General features: G+C 38.7%; 2 protein-coding genes across 7 annotated transcripts in view; one reads left to right on the forward strand and one right to left on the reverse strand.

Moving 5' to 3' along the window:
• Nucleotides 1-184: 184 nt before the first annotated feature.
• Nucleotides 185-10,018, forward strand: HNRNPA2B1 (heterogeneous nuclear ribonucleoprotein A2/B1). Of its 6 annotated transcripts, none has more exons than XR_006268560.1 (13): nucleotides 2,084-2,110; nucleotides 3,123-3,158; nucleotides 3,256-3,366; nucleotides 3,533-3,679; nucleotides 3,913-4,123; nucleotides 4,258-4,359; nucleotides 4,435-4,515; nucleotides 5,007-5,069; nucleotides 6,252-6,371; nucleotides 6,611-6,733; nucleotides 7,329-7,411; nucleotides 8,791-8,926; nucleotides 9,471-10,018. XR_006268560.1 is itself a non-coding variant. In XM_043463364.1 (12 exons), exons 1-11 carry the CDS (start codon nucleotides 399-401, stop codon nucleotides 7,388-7,390), a joined length of 1,062 nt encoding a protein of 353 aa, XP_043319299.1. In that variant the 5' UTR covers nucleotides 185-398; the 3' UTR covers nucleotides 7,391-7,411; nucleotides 7,569-8,064. The 6 variants fall into 6 exon arrangements, 4 of the variants coding, with proteins under 4 accessions (XP_043319299.1, XP_043319300.1, XP_043319297.1 ...); XR_006268561.1 differs by having other exon boundaries at nucleotides 8,791-8,863; XM_043463364.1 differs by lacking the exons at nucleotides 2,084-2,110; nucleotides 8,791-8,926; nucleotides 9,471-10,018 and adding exons at nucleotides 185-404; nucleotides 7,569-8,064.
• Nucleotides 10,019-13,495: 3,477 nt separating this feature from the next.
• The window catches only part of NFE2L3 (nuclear factor, erythroid 2 like 3), a 31,523-nt gene continuing 24,949 nt past the window's right edge, over nucleotides 13,496-20,069 (reverse strand). The window contains exons 3-4 of the mRNA XM_043463360.1: nucleotides 15,799-15,882; nucleotides 13,496-15,184 (exon numbers count right to left, since the gene is read on the reverse strand). Of these exons, the coding sequence (XP_043319295.1) occupies nucleotides 13,940-15,184; nucleotides 15,799-15,882 (1,329 nt within the window). The 3' untranslated portion in view covers nucleotides 13,496-13,939. The remainder of the gene's footprint in view (nucleotides 15,185-15,798; nucleotides 15,883-20,069) is intronic.

Genomic DNA, 20,069 nt, shown 5'->3' on the forward strand with positions numbered 1-20,069 from the left:
AAATACGCAGGACTCGAGCCTTCCGCAATTTACAGAGCCCTTTTACGCAACTGACGTCCAGCACCAGTGCTGGCCTTAAGGGGGGAGGGGCACGTACTTGGCGCTAGGAGGTCGTAGAGCGTTCCCGCCATTGGCGGCGGTTAGGACGTTTACGCAACGGCCTGACGTAGGGGAAGACGCGTTAGTCGGGGGGAAGGTTCTAGAAAAGCGGCGGCAGCGGCTCTAGCGGCAGTAGCAGCAGCGCCGGGTCTGGAGTGGAGGTGCTCCAGCGGTGGTGTTTCTCGAGCAGCGGCAGTTCTCACTACAGCGCCAGGACGAGTCCGGTTCGTGTTCGTACGCGGAGATCTCTCTCATCTCGCTCGGCTGCGGGAAATCGGGCTGAAGCGACTGAGTCCGCGATGGAGGTAACGGGTTTGAAATCAATGAGTTGTTGGAAAGGGCATGGCGAGGCCGTTGGCGCCTTATTGGAAGTCGGCCATCCGCCTCCGTGGGAGAGCGGCAGCGAAATTGGGCCACTTCATAAGCGGTTGGTCTCAGGATATTTTGGGAGAGGGTCGTTAGTAGAGGCCTAATTGTACAGCACCTTCCCCACCCTCAGCCTCACGGCGCCATTTCCCTTTGATGGGGGTGGGGGATGGGAAGCTTCCACATGGCGGACGCAGCCCCACTTAACTGAAAGTGGGGCGCGGAGGCAGGAATTCCTACTCCGTTTTTAAAGAAGGGTGGTTTGGGGGTCCCGGCGTCCCCGAGTTGGAGCGTTTCGGCTGGTTTCGGGTCCTAGCGAACCGGGCTGCGGAGCTTCCCCTCCCCCCTCCCGGGAACCGGATTTGGCGGCCGCCATTTTCATTTCTCTCCTTCCTCGCAGCGATTTCTTTTTAACTCTCTAAATTTGACTAGCTTGACTTTTTATCAGTGAGGAGTAGAAGTGGGTAACTATTTCTTTCTCTTTTCGGACTGTTTTCATGCTGTTTCGAGGTGGATTCCCAGTGTTTAGGGAGCTGGGAGCTTTAAAGTCCTGCGCACCTCATTAGAGGCTCGCTCCCTTCCCCTCGATGAAATGGCGCCATTGCGTTCAGGAGCCGCACCGAAGGGCGGGGGGAGGGGCGGCGTTCTCCTGGGCGGTTTCGCTCGGCTTAGGAGGTAAAACCCTCTAGGGTGTTGGGCCCGGTTTCACGCGAGCCACGGTATAAAGACCCCATGTTTTGTTTTTCAGTCCTTGTTTGAGTAACAGTTTTACCTGCGTTTGCGGTGATTGAAAAGACAGTTAAATCGTAGGAAACTTAAAATGAAAAATTTAGAGAATATTACTGTCGATTTTGCGGGAGGCCGTGGGGAAGGTGGTCTTTGGCGGGGGGCGGTGTTCTGTTGAGAATCCTTTATTTTCCTGACGGATTCTTTTTTAATCGTATGATTTATTTGTATTTTAAGTAGTATTTTTACCGGGGAATTTAATCTTTACTGGGTAAGGCCACGGGTGTTTTTTAGTGATATACTTGAAATTATGAGTTTAGTTGTACTCTTATTAAAACGTGGCTCGGTCCCTCAATGCGTGTTCTGCTGTATACAAAACTTATTAGGCTGAGCCACTATGTTTTTGAACTTTGTCACTTGCTTTTCTCGTTTATGTTTGCAATCATGGTTGATGATTACATTGATAAGCATAAGGTCTCAAGCGAAGGGGGTCTGCCTGGGTATTTTCATTGACCCTAAGCACGCTTATAAAATAACTTTGTTTGTAATCGATAGTGGACAGCGGGTAAGTTTGGAAAATGAGGTAAGTAATGAGTTTTTGCCTTTTGTTAGTGATTTGTAATGTTGTAGATGTATTTTAGTCTCTATAATGTATTTGGGTTTTAAAAGGCCAGTTAACTGACAAGTGTTTGGAATAAATAAAATATGCTTAAGTGAGTGTCCAAAATACCAGTATGCCAAGTTACCGTTTTAATAGATTGTTCTTTAAGTGTTTCATAAGCTAGTTTGAGAATTTGTCTTTTCAAAAATTTCAGAATCTTCAAAGTAACTATACAGGCAAAGAAGTCTGAATTATCACTGGTTTCTGAACTATTGGGAGAATTTCGTGCATGGAGAGAGAAACTTCATGGAATTATGGGTTGAGTGTTGTAGTTCTATTTAATAAATTTAAGTACATCCACTTGGTGGCTAACTTTCGTTTCTGAATGTTATTTAACCTAGTCAACTGAGAACCAAATACAATGATCCAAGAAGCTTCCGTAACTGATAGCCCAAAATACAGACCTATTAATGTAACTTACATGCCTGCTGGTTTGTAAGGATTGAGATTTCAGCTCAGGCTCTTTTCACGTGCAAGTTGTTTTATGCTGTGTAATTTGCCAGAAGACCACTGAGTTATACATGGTGAAGTGTAAATGGTAGTAGTGATACTTTGTAACTAGAGGGGATCGTCACAGTGGTCATTTAAATATTTTATGGTTTTTGAAAAGTGAGGTGATTACAGTGTTTTTTACTGCATTTGTCTTTTGGTTCAGTAATAGTTTATTGTGCCGTCAACAAAACCAGCTATGTTAAAACTATGTGCTTTAGACACCGTAAATCATAAAAGTCATTTTACCTTGGTCAGAAAAGATAAATTTTGAGGCTATTTTGCTACATATATTGAACGTTTAAGATTTTCTCTGGAGAGTTGGTAATAAGTTTTTCAGGGTTTTGAAAATTGAGTTACATTATAATCACCACCAGAGGGAGCAATGAAGGGAAACTCATTTTTAAATGCTAAATCCAGAAATAAATGGGAACTGTGGGTTATAAAGCAAAAGTTATATTTTTAAAATTTGTATTTGAGTATGTAAAAGTGAACTTTTCTGTTCTGAGTTATAGGATCGAATGCAGATGTTGATAAGAATCTTTTAACTTTACAGTCACCAGGGAATAGATTTGCTCTTCTTTTTTCAGAAAGATGTTTTTTTTAAACTAAGTGATGCTATATTTATTTAAACTCATTTAATGTCAAGTAAATTTATATCAAGCATAATGATTTTGAAACATGTAGTTTGGCTGAGGCAATTTTTTTTTTGGTGTAACACAGCTAATATGCAGTTTAACATATGGTTTAAATTTGATGTAAGTTTTTTTTTTCCCCCCAGAAAACTTTAGAAACTGTTCCTTTGGAGAGGAAAAAGGTACTCTGCCAGCAGGTCACCTCATATTTAAGAATTTTATTTCCAGCATACAAAGAGAAAATGTAAATAAAAATTGAAATGCTGTTTTCCTTTGCAGAGAGAAAAGGAACAATTCCGTAAACTCTTTATTGGTGGCTTGAGCTTTGAAACTACAGAAGAAAGTTTGAGGAACTACTACGAGCAATGGGGAAAACTTACAGACTGTGTGGTAGGTTAATTGTGGAAGTGCTTAGGGGTACTAGTCCTTCAACTGTTAGATTTCTGTTAAAGATGTTAAGTGACTTAGAAAAAAATCACTTAAATTCATGTTCCATTATTTTAAAATGCTGTAAGTAATGAGATTAAATGGTAACATCACTGCTTTGTATTTCAAGGTAATGAGGGATCCTGCAAGCAAAAGATCAAGAGGATTTGGTTTTGTGACTTTTTCTTCCATGGCTGAAGTTGATGCTGCCATGGCTGCAAGACCTCATTCAATTGATGGGAGAGTGGTTGAGCCAAAACGTGCTGTTGCAAGAGAGGTGAGCAAATAGGCAACTTGTTTGTTCAATAAAGAATTTGGGCCGAAATTCTGTTTCACAGTTAGTGGCTTTTGAAAGAACAAAAAGTTACCTGTATGAGACTAGGTTCTTTATCATAAAGGTGCCTTACTTAGTATTTGGCCATAAGATAGAAGCCATACTTATTACCTAGTGTGCTCTTACTCCTGTTTGTGATTTTTTTATCAGGATGACTTTTTTCCCTCTTATTTCAGGAGTCTGGAAAGCCAGGGGCTCATGTAACTGTGAAGAAACTGTTCGTTGGTGGAATTAAGGAAGATACTGAGGAACATCATCTTAGAGATTACTTTGAGGAATATGGAAAAATTGATACCATTGAGATAATTACTGACAGGCAGTCTGGAAAGAAAAGAGGCTTTGGATTTGTTACTTTTGATGACCATGATCCTGTGGATAAGATTGTGTGTAAGTGTCCATAAGTGCTAGGATTGTGGCTCTTACATTTTAGGTTTGGGGTATGTTAACACCTATAACTTTGTTTAAAAAAGCTGAGCTCTTACAGGATGCTGACTTAATGGACTCTGAACTTTTCATTCCAGTGCAAAAATACCATACTATCAATGGTCATAATGCAGAAGTAAGAAAGGCTTTGTCTAGACAAGAAATGCAGGAAGTCCAAAGCTCTAGAAGTGGAAGAGGAGGTAACTTGTAATTCTATTTTTTTCTTAAGATTTATTCGTATAAATGTTAGTTACTAACCAGGGTGTGTATTGTAGGCAACTTTGGTTTTGGAGATTCTCGTGGTGGCGGTGGAAATTTTGGACCGGGACCAGGAAGTAACTTTAGAGGAGGATCTGGTAAGTCCACCTTCTAAGCTTAGGAGGGTGAATGTGCTTGAAAAACAGTTTTGATTGGAATCTAGGAAGTCCAACCTACTTTGTTATCTGTAAGACTTAAAGTGAGATCTGTCCTAATGGGATATTCTAATTTGGTTGGCAAGAGGTAACATTTAAAATCAGAGTTGTATAGCTCTAATCAAGGACAGATAATTGCAGAGATTGTTTTATGGTCTTCAGTTTCTGGAAGAGTTAAAAGGACATTGTAGCCATTTTAAATTTAGGAGACATTTTACAAATAGTGGAAGTACTGTAGAGGTTTGAAGAGATCTAAAAGTTTCTTTGTTTTAGGCTTTATGGGTTAATCTCAGTTATGTAGTAAGTAGAAAAACTGCCACTGTCCATTGTTAACTGCTTTTTTATAAGTGGACAACCTGGAGGAAGTAGAGGCTAAAAAATTGAGTGACATGAACCAGAATAAAATAATCCTTCTTTTCTTCTGCCCTTAACAGATGGATATGGAAGTGGCCGTGGATTTGGGGATGGCTATAATGGGTATGGAGGAGGACCTGGAGGTCAGTTTTTTCTACTTTTTGATAATACGTGTCTAAAATCTTAATCACACTGTGCTGTCCATTTGAGCATAAACATGAAATGTCTCTTCTAAATTTTCATCTTAACTATTGAAAATTAGCAAAAAAGTTACTTGCGGGTGGTGGTATACTGCTGCAACATCAATTGGGTAGATTTTAAATGAGAATTTAAAAGATGCCCTATTGTTTCTCAAGCAAAAGAATTGGAGAGAGAGAGTGATATTTTGTATAGTGTTTTCCCTAAAACTTAAAAAGTGGTTATGAGCAAGATGAACACTATGATAGGGTAGTGTCTGTAGGAGCACTGTGTTGTCTCATCGATTACCAGGATGAATCTACCAGGACAATGTCCCAAAAGCCCCCAAGAGAATTTTTCCAGAACATACCTAGTGTGCTTCTATGTCCAGTTAAGGTTTTAAGCCACTGTTAAGTATTAGTTCATGTGTTTTGTTGAAGTACAGAAAAGATAGGTACCTACTGACAAATGTCATAAAAAGGAAGTTTGAAACTGAGCTGAGGATAGACCTCATTTCTGGTTTTGCACTGATGAGGCATAACTTAAGTTAATCCTACACGTCACTATATTTAGCTTTGCTTTGAAATCCAAATATTGATTTAGACTTATGAGAAAGATTACTTTTTACACTTAACTGCAAGCAATCTGAAACTCCTGATTAAAGTTTTAAGTCAGTGCAAGTTTCCTAATTTCTGGTTCTCCCTCCCCCCCCCCATTTCTACTGAAGAGAAAGGTGTGGTGGACATTTTATTTAAGAGAAATGGTAGGTAATTCTCTTAGCTACCCACATTAGCCCACACATCTTGTCTGTCCCACCTTACCCCATAATCTTACACAAATAAAACTAGTATTTCAAGATACTGTCAAGAGAATCCATAGTATCTTTAGTTTTGGGGGATACCAGTGGTATTACAGGTTATTTGTAAAGGTTTTATCCAGTTGGTTTGTGGGTAGGCCTTCCCCATTGGCAACTGTTCACCAAGGTAGATATTCAGAATCTGCCCTTGAGGCTATTTTAGAGGAGATGTTATAGAAAGAATCTTTTTACTTATAAAATTGAGTTGTTTTGGAAAGCTGGAAATGGATGTAATAAGACAGTTCAAATGGCGTTGAAAATACTAATTACTTAAAGGCTTATTTTATAATAGGTGGCAATTTTGGAGGTAGCCCTGGTTATGGAGGAGGAAGAGGAGGATATGGTGGTGGAGGACCTGGATATGGCAACCAGGGTGGGGGCTACGGAGGTGGTTATGACAACTATGGAGGAGGTAATAAATTCACCTGCAACCTTTATGTGGGAATTTGGATTGGAATTAATGGCTTTAACACGTAAGATTTTTCATTTCGTTGTTGTCAACAGTTTTTAAAAATGTAGAACTGTAGATAGGTGTTTTGCATTCTGATTTGTTTTTGTGGGAAATTTGTCTAAAATACTTAGCATGTATCATCGGTTTAATACTTGATTGTATGAGGTTCACTGTGCAAAAATTTCCAAATTTTTTTACAGGAAATTATGGGAGTGGAAATTACAATGATTTTGGAAATTATAATCAACAACCTTCTAACTATGGTCCAATGAAGAGTGGAAATTTTGGTGGTAGCAGGAACATGGGGGGACCATATGGTGGAGGTAATTAGATTCTTCAGATTACTGATGAAATATTAACTTTTCATGACTTGAAGGAAGATGGCAATTGTTCATTATTTATGTTTGGGTAACATGTCCCACCAAATACAAAGTGTTAAGGAGATTAGAGTTGTGGGAAAAGAAGAATGCAGCATCACTTTGGGAGATTGTTGGAGAGGTGGGGTATCCAGTAGTGTAAAATAAATGAATTACATGTTTTCAGTGGGATTTTTCCTTTTGGCTGACTAAGAAAAAGCCAAATTTGCTGTGAGAGCACTTTGCAAGTGGTATAAATTTTGTATAACTGTATCTTTGAAAGCTAGCTTAGTAAATTGAATTTTTAGTTCAAATTGTTGTTGAGAAAGTTTAGATTTTTTACATTTTCTTAGGCTGGATATACTTCAAAATCTCTTTTAACTTGTATGATTATGGAAAAGAGCCCTCTAATAGAATAGCAGTGGTAATCTATGAATCTGGAAATTTGTCTCGAGTAAAAAAACTAGAAACAAGTAATGGTCTGTGATCTGTTTGTTTTAAAGAATGGTTATAAAATAATTTGGGAAATTAAGTTTGCTTTCTCTTATCCCGTTAACTTTAGGAAACTATGGTCCAGGAGGCAGTGGAGGAAGTGGGGGTTATGGAGGGAGAAGCAGATACTGAGCTTCTTCCTATTTGCCATGGGTAAGTAGCTTTTAAATTTCACATTGTTAATATCTTGGGAGACCTAGCTGCCAGGAGTTAAAAGCTTTTTAGGATCATGTTATCTTTCCTTAAAGTCTGGTTAGATGGATAATTTCATAACCTATTTTTTTTTTACTCTTTACTTCTGTTGAAACAGGCTTCACTGTATAAATAGGAGAGGATGAGAGCCCAGAGGTAACAGAACAGCTTCAGGTTATCGAAATAACAATGTTAAGGAAAATCTTATCTCAGTCATGCATAAATATGCAGTGATATGGCAGAAGACACCAGAGCAGATGCAGAGAGCCATTTTGTGAATGGATTGGATTATTTAATAACATTACCTTACTGTGGAGGAAGGATTGTAAAAAAAAAATGCCTTTGAGACAGTTTCTTAGCTTTTTAATTGTTGTTTCTTTCTAGTGGTCTTTGTAAGAGTGTAGAAGCATTCCTTCTTTGATAATGTTAAATTTGTAAGTTTCAGGTGACATGTGAAACCTTTTTTAAGATTTTTCTCAAAGTTTTGAAAAGCTATTAGCCAGGATCATGGTGTAATAAGACATAACGTTTTTCCTTTAAAAAAATTTAAGTGCGTGTGTAGAGTTAAGAAGCTGTTGTACATTTATGATTTAATAAAATAATTCTAAAGGAAATTGTGTAATTATAGACTTTTTATTTTAAATAAGTTAAGGAGTGGGTAGTATAATTAAGGTCTATTGCAAAGCTGTTGTTATATTTGTGTAAGATAAATGCTGGTCAGATGTTAAGTGTGTTGTCTGCAATTCATGAGGATTAAATTATCTAGATAACTTAAGGGATATCTCTGCAAGGAGAAACACCTTTTTAGATCTTTTAGATGCTGCTGCTTCAATGCAAGGAAAGGAAAATAACCCCAGCGAGGTACTCTTCAGGGATACAGGTCTAGTACAAGAGAACTCTTTGACGGCTACTAAGGTCAGCCAGTCTTAAGAAACTGTGCTGTTTCTACAAAGCTTTAACTACAGTAGTTTTTAAGGATGCCAACGAAAGCTGAGGGTGTAGAGCAAAATAGTTCTAAGCTTCAGTTAAACTTCTTTAGGTAAGATCTCATTTACTTTTCCTTTCTTAATTTTCCTCCCCCAAAGATAAACTAATACTCTTCAATGGTCTTTCAGTATAGTTGGTTCTTATGTAGTATAACATAGCTATAAATTAAATTGAGTTTAACAATTTTATAAACTCAAGAGAATAATTTTATAAACCCTGTTTTCCAATCTGTCATTTTACTTATATTATTTTGGTTGTTTTTTTTCCCCTTTTTTTCCTTCTTTCCCACCCCCTCCCCCTCTATGAAGATTCAGGTGCTTAACATATCATTTTTTTCCCTGCTGGAATTTTAGCATTGATATGAACCATGGACAAGTATATTCTGCTGCCACAAAGACTGTAAAGTGCTTCATTTCAACAGCTGAGGCAAGCCAAGTGATCATTAATAAAGCTTTTCTTGGTTCCTTCAGTGGTGTTGGTAGTAAAATGGTAGGTAAAAGTTAGGCTGCAAGTTCAATAAATCATGAAATTTCCCATCGTTACACCCTTCTGTATTCACATTTCTTGGATCAAGCATTTTGAGTGAACTAGGGTTTTTTTTTATTATTAAAAATAAAGACTTTTTTTTATTTTGATACTGTTCTAGCTTTACATGCCTATCAGGATCAGGCTAAGGAAAAGGTAGGGCAAGATGGTTGGATCTACTTTCAGATAATATGTATTTATGAATAAAGTGTCTACATTATAAATCTGTACATATCCAATTCTAAATACTTGGGTTTAAATGCGGTAATTCTTTCCCAATCCCCTACCCTATAGGAGAGATATAGGTTGGCTGCTGAAATTTCATTTCTTAGATGTCATCAGATTGATTGCCTGGCTTTATTGCCTTTTCAGGAATGTGATAATCAGGGCATATTCTACTGTATGCACCTGTGAGGAGTCTTTGATCCTAAGACCACCACTGAAGTTATTTAGGTTCTTTGGACAAACATGATAAACTTCTTCAGATACTTTTTTTTTCCTTTGGCAGGAAGGTGTCTTGCTGCAGGTAACTAATGAAGAAGTGGTCAACCACAGAGTCTTCAAGAAATAAGAAATTCTGTACCATCTGAAAGTAGTTCTTGTTGGTGCCTTCATTTTAAAAAAGCACTCTTTTAAGATTAAAGGGAAATGTTTTCTGATAAAACAGACTTCATTTAGTTACAGGGTCTTAATATAAAACAATTACAAATTGAGTATTGTTTGTAAAAGAGTAAACATCAAGTTAGCTAGAGAGATAAATGTTATGTTTTGAATTAGGTTTTGTGAGTAGACAGATTAAAATTCTATTTTAAATATAAAGTTATAAAATAAATACTTTTGTATTCAAATACTTGGTGTAATGTTTACACATAAAATGTGAATCTTGTTCTATGAACATTAAGTTGTCTAAAGGATTGCCATCCCCTAGATTTTTAAAGCAGTTTCACAAAGCAAATGCATATTGCCATTTTCCTTTCAATATTGATAGACAAATGAGAAAAGCATTGTGGACATTACTGGCTGTCCCTAATAAAATGCCATTCTTTATACACTGTATATTCAGCGTTTGAATAATGCTGTAGATTTCTGGCTTTGCCTTGTATGTATAACGTTGCTGGTGGTGTTTATAAAATAATTGCAGATTTTAACCAGCTGAAGTGGTCCAAAAGAGGCGGCTATGCAAATGCATGGAGACATAAAATCTATGAATTAGCTTTGTTTTGTTGTATTACACTTAGTATCATGGTTGTCTTGAAGGGTTAAACATGATGGTATAGCGAGCAAAGACTGTTACTTGGATGTTCACTTGAAACAATGAAAAACTAAAGGGGACAAAGTAAAGTTGACTTTACTATTTTGGTTCTTAAGGAGGTATCTCACAGGTAAGTCAAACTAATGGCTAACAGAAGATGAGCTTTGTTTAAAATCTGCATCCATTAGCTATAAACTTGTTAATACTGGCTGTGGATTTATTAGGAAAAATAAGATCTTAAAAATGTCCAGCTCTGCAAAGAAGTTAAACTTTGAAGATAAATCAAGTTGGTATAATACAATCCTAGAACACCCAGTGTTTAACACCAGCACAAATGGGGGGGAAGACATTTTAATATGTATGAACAGCCTGAAATGAACTTATTTTGAAATAGGTAATCTGGAATGTTGGCGTGTCTTGTGTTGAGCTGCTAATTTTCTAAAAGAAATGAGGTTTAAGAAAGTTTGTGGAAAGATGGAAATTAGTACTGTTAAATATATTCACTTCACAGTGTATTTATACATAAAGCTTTTGGAAACAGCTTAACTGATTCTAGCTGAAGCTCAGGGTTGTATAACCTGAGCTTGAAAATGTGATTGGGGCTTGAAAATTTGAATCCAAAATGGCCTAAAGCTAGGTGCTGGCTATTTCCTTCACCCATAGTGAAGCAACAGACTTAAAAATGCAACCCATGTTTGAAAGTTGTCCTGTGATCACATGTGGCAGGGGGGGAGTTGGCTCATGTGATAACCAAAAGGCAAGCATTACTGGGAGCCATCTTGGGGGGTGGCTCCCACCCCTGGTGTCTGCTTCTCTGGTGAAATGTTTTGAAACTGGATATTCTTTGGTTTTCACTATCCCAAGTAAGTGTGTGAGTACAAGTTAAAGTTGGTCTCAAACTCTCGAATTGTATCCAGTTACTGTTGAAGTGTGGGGTATATGGTGCCTTTGCAGGAGGCAGAAAATATCACTGATTTCAGTATACCTGAAGTGCATGTTTACAATTTTGTCTTGGTTTCACTTACATGTCTTCAAAATTTGAAACATGTTCTCAGGTACTCAATGTACTCAATGATTTTAATGCTGCTCTGCTGTAACTGAAAGTAATAAAAGAAGCAAATTCAGATCTTTGAAGATGATGGGTGAAGGGAGACTAATTCAGGTATTTTAACATTTAAGTGAAATATGTTTAAATTGTCAAACAATGATACATATTCCATAGGATGACTTTTTCTGTGGTAGGAATTCTGGCATTTAGGCTTTCAACTGCTTCTGTATCGTAAGGGTCAGTGCTGAACTGGAGCCAGCCTTGAAATGGACCCCAAATATCCAGATCTTATTGAGTACCCATTGTTTGAACTGCCTGGTGGCTCAGGAAAGAATCCACCTGCAGTGCTGGAAATTTGGGTTTGATCCCTGGGTGGAGAAGGGAATGGCTACCCACTCTATTCTTCCCCAGAGAGTTCCACAGGATCCCAGCAAGGCCATGGGGTCAAAAAGAGATGACTGACTTAACACATGAATTGCTTGAACTACATACAGTAGTAACTTAATTTCACCTGGGGATATCATAGCCTGTTAGGTACCAGAAGGGGGATGTAAGCTTTTAATAGGGGGAAAAAAATGGTTGAACCAGATTTCACCTTATTTTCAACTGATGTAATTTTATCACAAAGGGATGATTTCAGGACCAACAGTGTTCTATAGGAAAGGGACTACTTTCATGTTGAGAGCAATTCAAAATGAAACGTTTGGGTCAGTCTGAACTCGGGAAGACCTCGGAACTAGAACAGTCTGGTCAGTCTTGGGGTATGAATTGGTAAGTAGGGAACTTCAACAATACTGGGATGAGGCTTTGACTGCTGATAACCACTGGAGAGTAAGCAGCTTCAGTATTGTATCAGAGTCCAATGTGTGTATTGTACAAAGTGACTGTCCAGACAAGCCCATGGCAAATGAGATTGAACTGGCTGGTGATAGCTCTATTAATGCGCCTTTGGGGACAGTGCACCAAATACCTTAGATCTTGAAATGTTTAAATTTTACTGTGAGTGTTTACAGCTATTCAACTGTACCCTTTTCTTCCCCATTTGATATTCTATGTTGTGTTGTGATGTTTTCAGGGACTAGGGAAGATGGTGAGCTTGAAAAGGACACTCAATTGAGCAAACCAGGATATATCTGCAGTTGCAGAAACTTTTACAAGTAAATTGGTTTTATGGACATTGTTACAAACTTGAAATAACTTGTGGTCCTGCCTCTAAGAAGCCAGAATGCATGAGGTGTGTTGTCTTGCAAAAAAAGCCAATCAACACTGAAGTGGGCATTGTACAGAACTAGTCAGAAGAGCTGAACTTTGGCATTATGCTTTGAAACATGCCTAGGTTCAGTTTAAAATGGAAGTTTTCTATAACTCTACTTCAGTAAGCTAAAAGAACCAATGTGATACTAGGTAGTGAAGATTCTAATATCTGACCTTATATTTTACTAATCAGATACTGTGTGTGTAGGTGTTCAGTTGTGCCTGACTCTGAAATGGGCAGCCACTTGTTGCAGGGATCAAAGTTGGCATCTCTTGGATTGGTAGGTAAATTCTTAGCACTAGCACCATTCAAGGAGCCCTATCAGACGGGACAGATCTGTGTTACTATTCTCAAACCACCAACAGTTTGGACAGCTGTCATGTTCTAAGACCTGACCAAGTTAGTTTTCAAGTTTCCTTTGTCCTTTTTATAAAAGCATTTTTTTTTTGCCTATTTCAGAATGTTCATTTTGCTTTTATTTGTTCAGTCTGCTCATTCACCGATTTATCCCTTTGTGTAAGTCTTGAGTTTTTGTATGATCCATAATGTTTTCACATTTAAGCAAGTGGGTGTCTTTTTTTTTTTTCTTTGGTGTGAACTTGTACTGGCTGGCTTTACTGCCAGGGAATTCCAGTTTCCCGTATGCAGGTAGTTAACGTGGGGGGAGGCTCTCTGTCCTCAGACATTAAAGCCTAAACGTAGTGTAGTATTTTGAAAGCTCCTGGGTTATTGGGGGTGGGGTGGTGGTGCTGCATCCCAGAGTAGAACCTGGTCTATTTCGTGTCATGCTCTATGTTAGCTTGGGAGCTAATATTGTCACTTCAGCATACTGACCAGTTTGGCTAGAGTCTGATCAGTTTGTAATTTAATACTATTGCTGTCCTATTTGCTGGATACTCACCTGGATTTTTGAATGTGGGTATTTTGGAGAACTATAAATTTGCTTAGAATCTATGAAAGGCAAAAGTGAAAACTTAATAAAATCAAATATAAAGTTTATTTCCACAGAAAAAGCTGTATAAGTTAAGTATTCATAAAAATTAAGCAAAAAGGCTCTTGAAAAGTCACTAAACTTCAGTGCTAACTGAAAAAACCTTAAGGTTAAATTGTATTTTGTCAAAAAAAAACACACGTTTGGAAATAACTGCATCCAGTGTTCTTTTAAAAAGACCATCTTTAAGAAATGGCTACCAAAGTAGCCTGTTATATGTCACATTGTTTGTACATACTATTAGGACTTCATGAAGTTGTGGCTTCTGCCCCAGGTCTGATACTGATACCTAAACTTGTCCACATAAGCTTGAAAACATACTGAGTGATTCAAGTTGTAGTACTTAAAAGTTAACACGAGCTAAACCTGGAAGCAGATTTGTGATCCTTTATCAGTTTCTAACTGCTTATGTGTATTGGTGGAATCCATCTTCAATTTTTTCTCTCATTTTTTCGTTTTCCCTTTTGGTTTTCCTTTTTCTGGCCTGGGATCATTAATTCCTTGGGTACAATCAAAACACTTCCATCATGGGTGCACTGAAGAGCATACTGGTTTGGACTGATTGGTCTACCTTGATCATCTCTTAACCTACTAAAAACATCACGATAGAGGTGGTGCAGTTTCTGTTTCATGATGTTTATAGCTTTCTGACACTGGGATTGCTCTCTTTTAAGGGTTTCCTTCTTTGCTTGCAAGCTACATACATCATCTTCCAGATTCAAAATTACATCCAGTTTACGCTTTCGGCAGTTCTGAGCAGCAACTTTATTTTTCCCTCTTCGTCTAATGTCACGGATGAGCGACAGTTGTAAATCGGTTAGATAGTGCCTGCTTAACATGCTGTTGAAAGAATCTACAGGCATGCGGATAATTTCATCCACAGAAAAAGGGATATGCAAAGCTTTAGCACGTCGTTCATCACGGCTTAAGTTTCTGTCTGTGTCATTCAGGTATCTATCTATTTTCTGTGACTTCCCAGGCCATGACAAAGATTCTGAAGTGGATTCTAGTGCACTTGGCTGTAAGTGGTAAGTGTGGTTATGTGATACATATTGAAATGCAAGGTCCCCATGAAAATGACAATCACTCCTGTCATTCATGTGACAAAGCTTACTGGGCTCTGGACAGTATCCTCCTACAGCCCCTTCTAGGTCACGGTGGGAAAGGTCACTGCTAGAACCTGTAGCACCTTCACATATAGAGTGAGAAGAATTCGACTTCATAACAGAGGTGCTATTGTTACTTGAGAAGGAAAGCCCAGAATCATAACCTGGTTCTTCAAGCAGCCAAGAAACTTCCATTGGATCAAAACCTTCTGTGGCCAAAGACAAGTTTATCTCATCAAATATGTTTATATCAAGGTCATACAAATGGTCTTGGCTTAGATTCCTCATCTGATTGTCAACAAACGGAAGAAATCCTGTCAAATTAGTTCCAGGAAAGGTCTGTTCAGTATTGGTAGTAGGAGAACATAACTGTAGAATTTGTTCTTGTGGCTGTGAAGTCCTTGCTACTGGATCCCTTCTAAATGTATTGTCAGAACATAGCAACATGGCCTCGTGGAGACTTACATCATGACTTACAGCTTGGCTAAAATTTACATTATAATGTGTGGGAGAATTCATGCCATCATTGATACTTCCCGGGAGAGGAGCAATATCTCCCAGTGAGACTCCCTGAAAAACGAAAGGAAAAATGCTGTAAATACATGAACTATTTCAACACCAGTTCTAATACACAAAGCAGTATTTCTAGTTCTCTTTGTTACCTCCTCTATACAAATAAGGATATGCTGTTGGCTATGAATAACTTCCCTTAAATGCAGGCAACTGACTACACAATGTGAGCTCAAATGAGACTATGGTATAATGGGGGAAAGATTAGGTCTTTAAACATCACAGAAAATTTTAAAATTGTCAATATAAAAGCTGGTCTTATATCTGATACTATCTTCCTGTTATTACTTATCCTAGCTGTTTATAAGCTAAGCTAAATCCACCCTGTGGACTGTCATGGAACTACAGTGCTACCAGAAAGACTAAGGTGTGCCTTTGTAAAGTATGTACTGTCATATTGATTCAACATGGATTTTATGAATTTGATTATACCTTTGTGATTATTTGGAAGGGGGAACAATGTGTACAGAGGAGCCTCGTGAGCTACAGTCGATGGGGTTATAATGCACTAGGAACTATTAAGTACTAAAGCTGTATATCCCAGGTTAAAATGTTACATATACTCACAAAGAGGTCAGTGCAGATATTTTCCTGCAAGGATAAAAGCCAATTACCTCCAGTAGGTTTTCAGGCTGCGATGAAAGCAATTGAAATAAGTCTTCCAGAGAGAAAAATGCATCTGTTCCATTTTGATATCTCTGTAGAAAAAGTCATTTAAAAGGTTAAAGTGCTTGCCTGGGACTTTTAGACTTAATCTAGAAAGGATAACCAAGTTATATCCAAACTGAATTTTTATCTTGATTTTTTATATTCTTTTTTTAGTACTCAGTAGTCAACAAGAACATTTAACAACTCCATTCCTGCCCTAATCATTTTCCATCGATTTTTTTGGCTTGTATTCTTAGTTCCACATTATCTTGTCCCTCCCCAGCCAACCTTCCAGAGTGATTAGAGGATATTGGAATTTTCAAATATGTATTTAAAGTTACCAAAGTTTTATCAACCTCTTTATTCACTATTGCTTCATCTCCTGCCTTCCTAAAGGGTTTAAGTTTCTTGTTGAGGTAATTTGATAGTTTTTTAGAGTGGCTTCATGAACTCCTTAGTCATTGCAATTTGGAATTATTTTGCCTTCATGCTTAGGTCAGGCTTAATGTTTTCCCTCAGCACTGTCTTGTGGCATTTAGTTATAAAATGACAGACCTATAGTACACATAACTAACCTCCCCCCTCCCCCTTCAGTTCAGTTCAACTGTTCAATTGTGTCTGACTCCTCGCAAGCCAGTGGACTGCAGCACGCCAGGCCTCCCAGCCCATTGCCAACTCCCACAGTTTACTTAAACTCATGTCCATCGAGTCGGTGATGCCATCCAACCATCTCATCCTCTGTCGTCCTCTTCTCCCGCCTTCAGTCTTTCCCAGCATCAGGGTCTTTTCCAATGAGTCAGTTCTTCGCATCAGGTGGCCAAAGTATTGGAGTTTCAGCTTCAACATCAGTCCTTCCAATGAACACCCAGGACTGAGCTCCTTTAGGATGGACTGGTTGGGTCTCTTTGCAGTCCAAGGGACTCAAGAGTCTTCTACAACACCACAGTTCAAAAGCATCAATTCTTTGGCGATCAGCTTTCTTTATAGTCCAACTCTCACATCCATACATGACTACTGGGAAAATCATAGCTTTGACTAGACGGATACTTTGTTGGCAGAGTAATGTCTCTGCTTTAGTATGCTGTCTAGGTTGGTCATAACTTTTTCCAAGGAGCAGGCATCTTTTAATTTCATGGCTGCAGTCACCATCTGCAGTGATTTTGGAGCCCCCAAAAGTCTGTCACTGTTTACACTGTTTCCCTATCTATTTGCCATGAAGTGATGGGACCAGATGCCATGATCTTAGTTTTCTGAATGTTGAGGTTTAAGCCAGCTTTTTTGTTCTCTTTCTGTTTCAAGAGGCTCTTTAGTTCTTTGCTTTCTGCCATAAGGGTGGTGTCATCTGCATATCTGAGGTTATTGATATTTCTCCCAGCAATCTTGATTCCAGCTTGTGCTTCTTCCAGCCCAGCGTTTCTCCTGATGTACTCTGCATATAAGTTAAATAAGCAGGCTGACAATATATAGCCTTGATGTACTCCTTTTCCTATTTGGAACCAGTCTGTTATTCCATGTTCAGTTCTAACTGTTGCTTCCTGACCTGCATACAGATTTCTCAAGAGGCAGGTCAGGTGGTCTCGTATTCCCATCTCAGAATTTTCCACAGTTGTGATCCACACAGTTAAAGGCTTTGATGCAATCAATAAAGCAGAAGTAGATGTTTTTCTGGAAGTCTCTTGCTTTTTTGATGATCTAACGAATGTTGGCAATTTGATCTCTGGTTCCTCTGCCTTTTCTAATCCCAGCTTGAACATCTGGAAGTTCATGGTTCACATACTGTTGAAGCCTGGCTTGGAGAATTTTGAGCATTACTTTCCTAGCGTGTGAGATGAGTACAATTTTGCGGTAGTTTGCGCATTCTTCGGCATTGCCCTTTGGGGTTTGAGTGAAAACTGACCTTTTCAGTTCTGTGGCCACTGCTGAGTTTTCCAAATTTGCTGGCATGTTGAGTGCAGCACTTTCACAGCATCATCATTTAGGATTTGAAATAGCTCAAATTCCATCTAGCTTTGTTCATAGTGATGCTTCCTAAGGTCTGTTTGACTTCATACTCCAAGATGTCTGGCTTTAGATGAGTGATAACACCATCGTGGTTATTTAGGTCATGATGGTCGTCTAGCTCAGACGGTAAAGCATCTGCCTACAATGCGGGAGACCCGGGTTTGATCCCTGGGTTGGGAAGATCCCCTGGAGAAAGAAATGGCAACCCACTCCAGTATTCTTGCTTGGAAAATCCCATGGACCGAGGATCCTGGTAGGCTACAGTCCATGGGGTCGCAAAGAGTCGGACAAGACTGAGTGACCTCACTTTTTCTGTGTACTTTTTCTGTGTATTCTTGCCATCTCATCTTAATATTGTCTGTTGCTGTTGGGTCCATACCATTTCTGTCCTTTATTGAGCCCATCTTTGCATGAAATGCTCCTTGGTATCTCTGATTTTCTTGAAAAGATCTCTAGTTTTTCCCATTCTATTGTTTCCCTCTATTTCTTTGCACTGATCTCTGAGGAAGGCTTTCTTATCTCTCCTTGCTATTCTTTGGAACTCTGCATTCAAATGGGTATAATCCTTTCTTTTATCCTTTGCCTTTTGTGTCTCTTTTCTCAGCTGTTTGTAAGGCCTCCTCAGACAACCTTTTTACTTTTCTTGGGGATGGTCTTGCCCACTGCCTCCTACACAATGTCATGAACCTCCATCCATAGTTCTTCAGGCACTCTTATCAGATCTAATCCCTTGAATCTATTTGTCATTTACACTGTACAATCATAAGGGGTTTGATTTAGGTCATACCTGAATGGTCTAGTGGTTTTCCCTACTTTCTTCAATTTCAGTCTGAATTTGGCAATAAGGAGTTCATGATCTGAGCCACAGTCAGCTCCCGGTCTTCTTTTTGCGGACTGTATAGAGCTTCTCCATCTTTGGCTGCAAAGAATATAATCAGTCTGATTTCGGTGTTGACCATCTGGTGATGTCCATGTGTAGAGTCTTCTCGTGTTGGAAGACGGTGTTTGCTATGACCAGTGCGTTCTCTTGGCAGAACTCTATTAGCCTTTGCCCTGCTTCATTCTGTACTCCATGGCCAAATTTGCTTGTTACTCCAGGTATTTCTTGACTTCCTACTTTTGAATTCCTGTCCCCTATAATGAAAAGGACATCTTTTTTTGGAAGGGAGGGGGGTTAGTTCTAGAAGGTCTTGCAGGTCTTTATAGAACCGTTCAGCTGCTTTAGCATTACTGGTTGGAGCACAGACTTGGATCACTGTGATATTGAATGGTTTGCCTTGGAAATGAACGGAGATCATTCTGTCGTTTTTGAGATTGCATCCATGTACTACATTTCAGACTCTTGTTGACTATGATGGCTACTCCATTTGCCCACAGTAGTAGATATAATGGTCAACTGAGTTAAATTCACCCATTTCTCCCCTTGGGTAGTTTTATTTTCTTAGTTTTTGTTGCCCTGTCATTTCACTGTGTTAGGTCTGGAACTTAATCTTTTATTTACTCTGCTTGGGATTCTGTGTATCCCTTTAATCTTGAGTCATTAAGATCATTTTGGAAATATTTTGACATAAACTTTGAATACTGCTTCTTCATACTTCCCAGTCTCTCCTAGGACTCCATTAGAAGTAATTTAGATTTTCTTATTCTATCATTGTCTCTTCTTTTTAATGCAAAAGCTCATCTTTGAGAGCTGTTTTCTATAGGAATGCCACATACCAAGTGTTTACCAACTCAGTTTTATATTTTTCTCTTCAAGGGCCAGTTTTTCTATCATTTTCTACACCTTTTCTTGACTCGGGATTCCTGACAGTGATGGTAGTCTGAATCCACACCACTTCGTGTTCTGATTTCTAAAAGTTGGATCGACAGCTTCCTTGCTCTATCTCCTAGCTCATGGCTAGAAGTGTCCTAGCTGTCATTTCCTAAACTAGAAGAGCCTTTAAACATTGAGCTTTAAAAATAGGGAACTCAGGTACCCACAGGCATGGACTGGAGATCTACTCAACCCCAGCCTCTGTCATGGCATCTGGATATCTTCAGCTTTTGTGCCTCATTCAGGATTTCTATCTGGTGTGTCAAAGGGGTGTCTTTACATGTTAGTAAATTCACATTCGTGACTTGTGCTGTGTGTAACTCCCACCCATAACTTTTTACTCCAGGGTTTTCTTTTTTTAAGATTCAGATCAGCTGGACTGATTTTGTGGTGGTGGTGGTCACTCACTCGGTCATGTCTTGA

Source organism: Cervus canadensis, chromosome 3, assembly GCF_019320065.1.
Source record: "Cervus canadensis isolate Bull #8, Minnesota chromosome 3, ASM1932006v1, whole genome shotgun sequence".
Classification (NCBI taxonomy): domain Eukaryota; kingdom Metazoa; phylum Chordata; class Mammalia; order Artiodactyla; family Cervidae; genus Cervus; species Cervus canadensis.

Excerpts from the sequence above, each read along its gene's own strand:
- HNRNPA2B1 (XM_043463362.1), top strand. Across the intron at positions 4,516-5,006 it reads TAACTTTAGAGGAGGATCTG|ATGGATATGGAAGTGGCCGT; the intron begins GTAAGTCCACCT and ends TGCCCTTAACAG. Across the intron at positions 5,070-6,251 it reads GTATGGAGGAGGACCTGGAG|GTGGCAATTTTGGAGGTAGC; the intron begins GTCAGTTTTTTC and ends ATTTTATAATAG.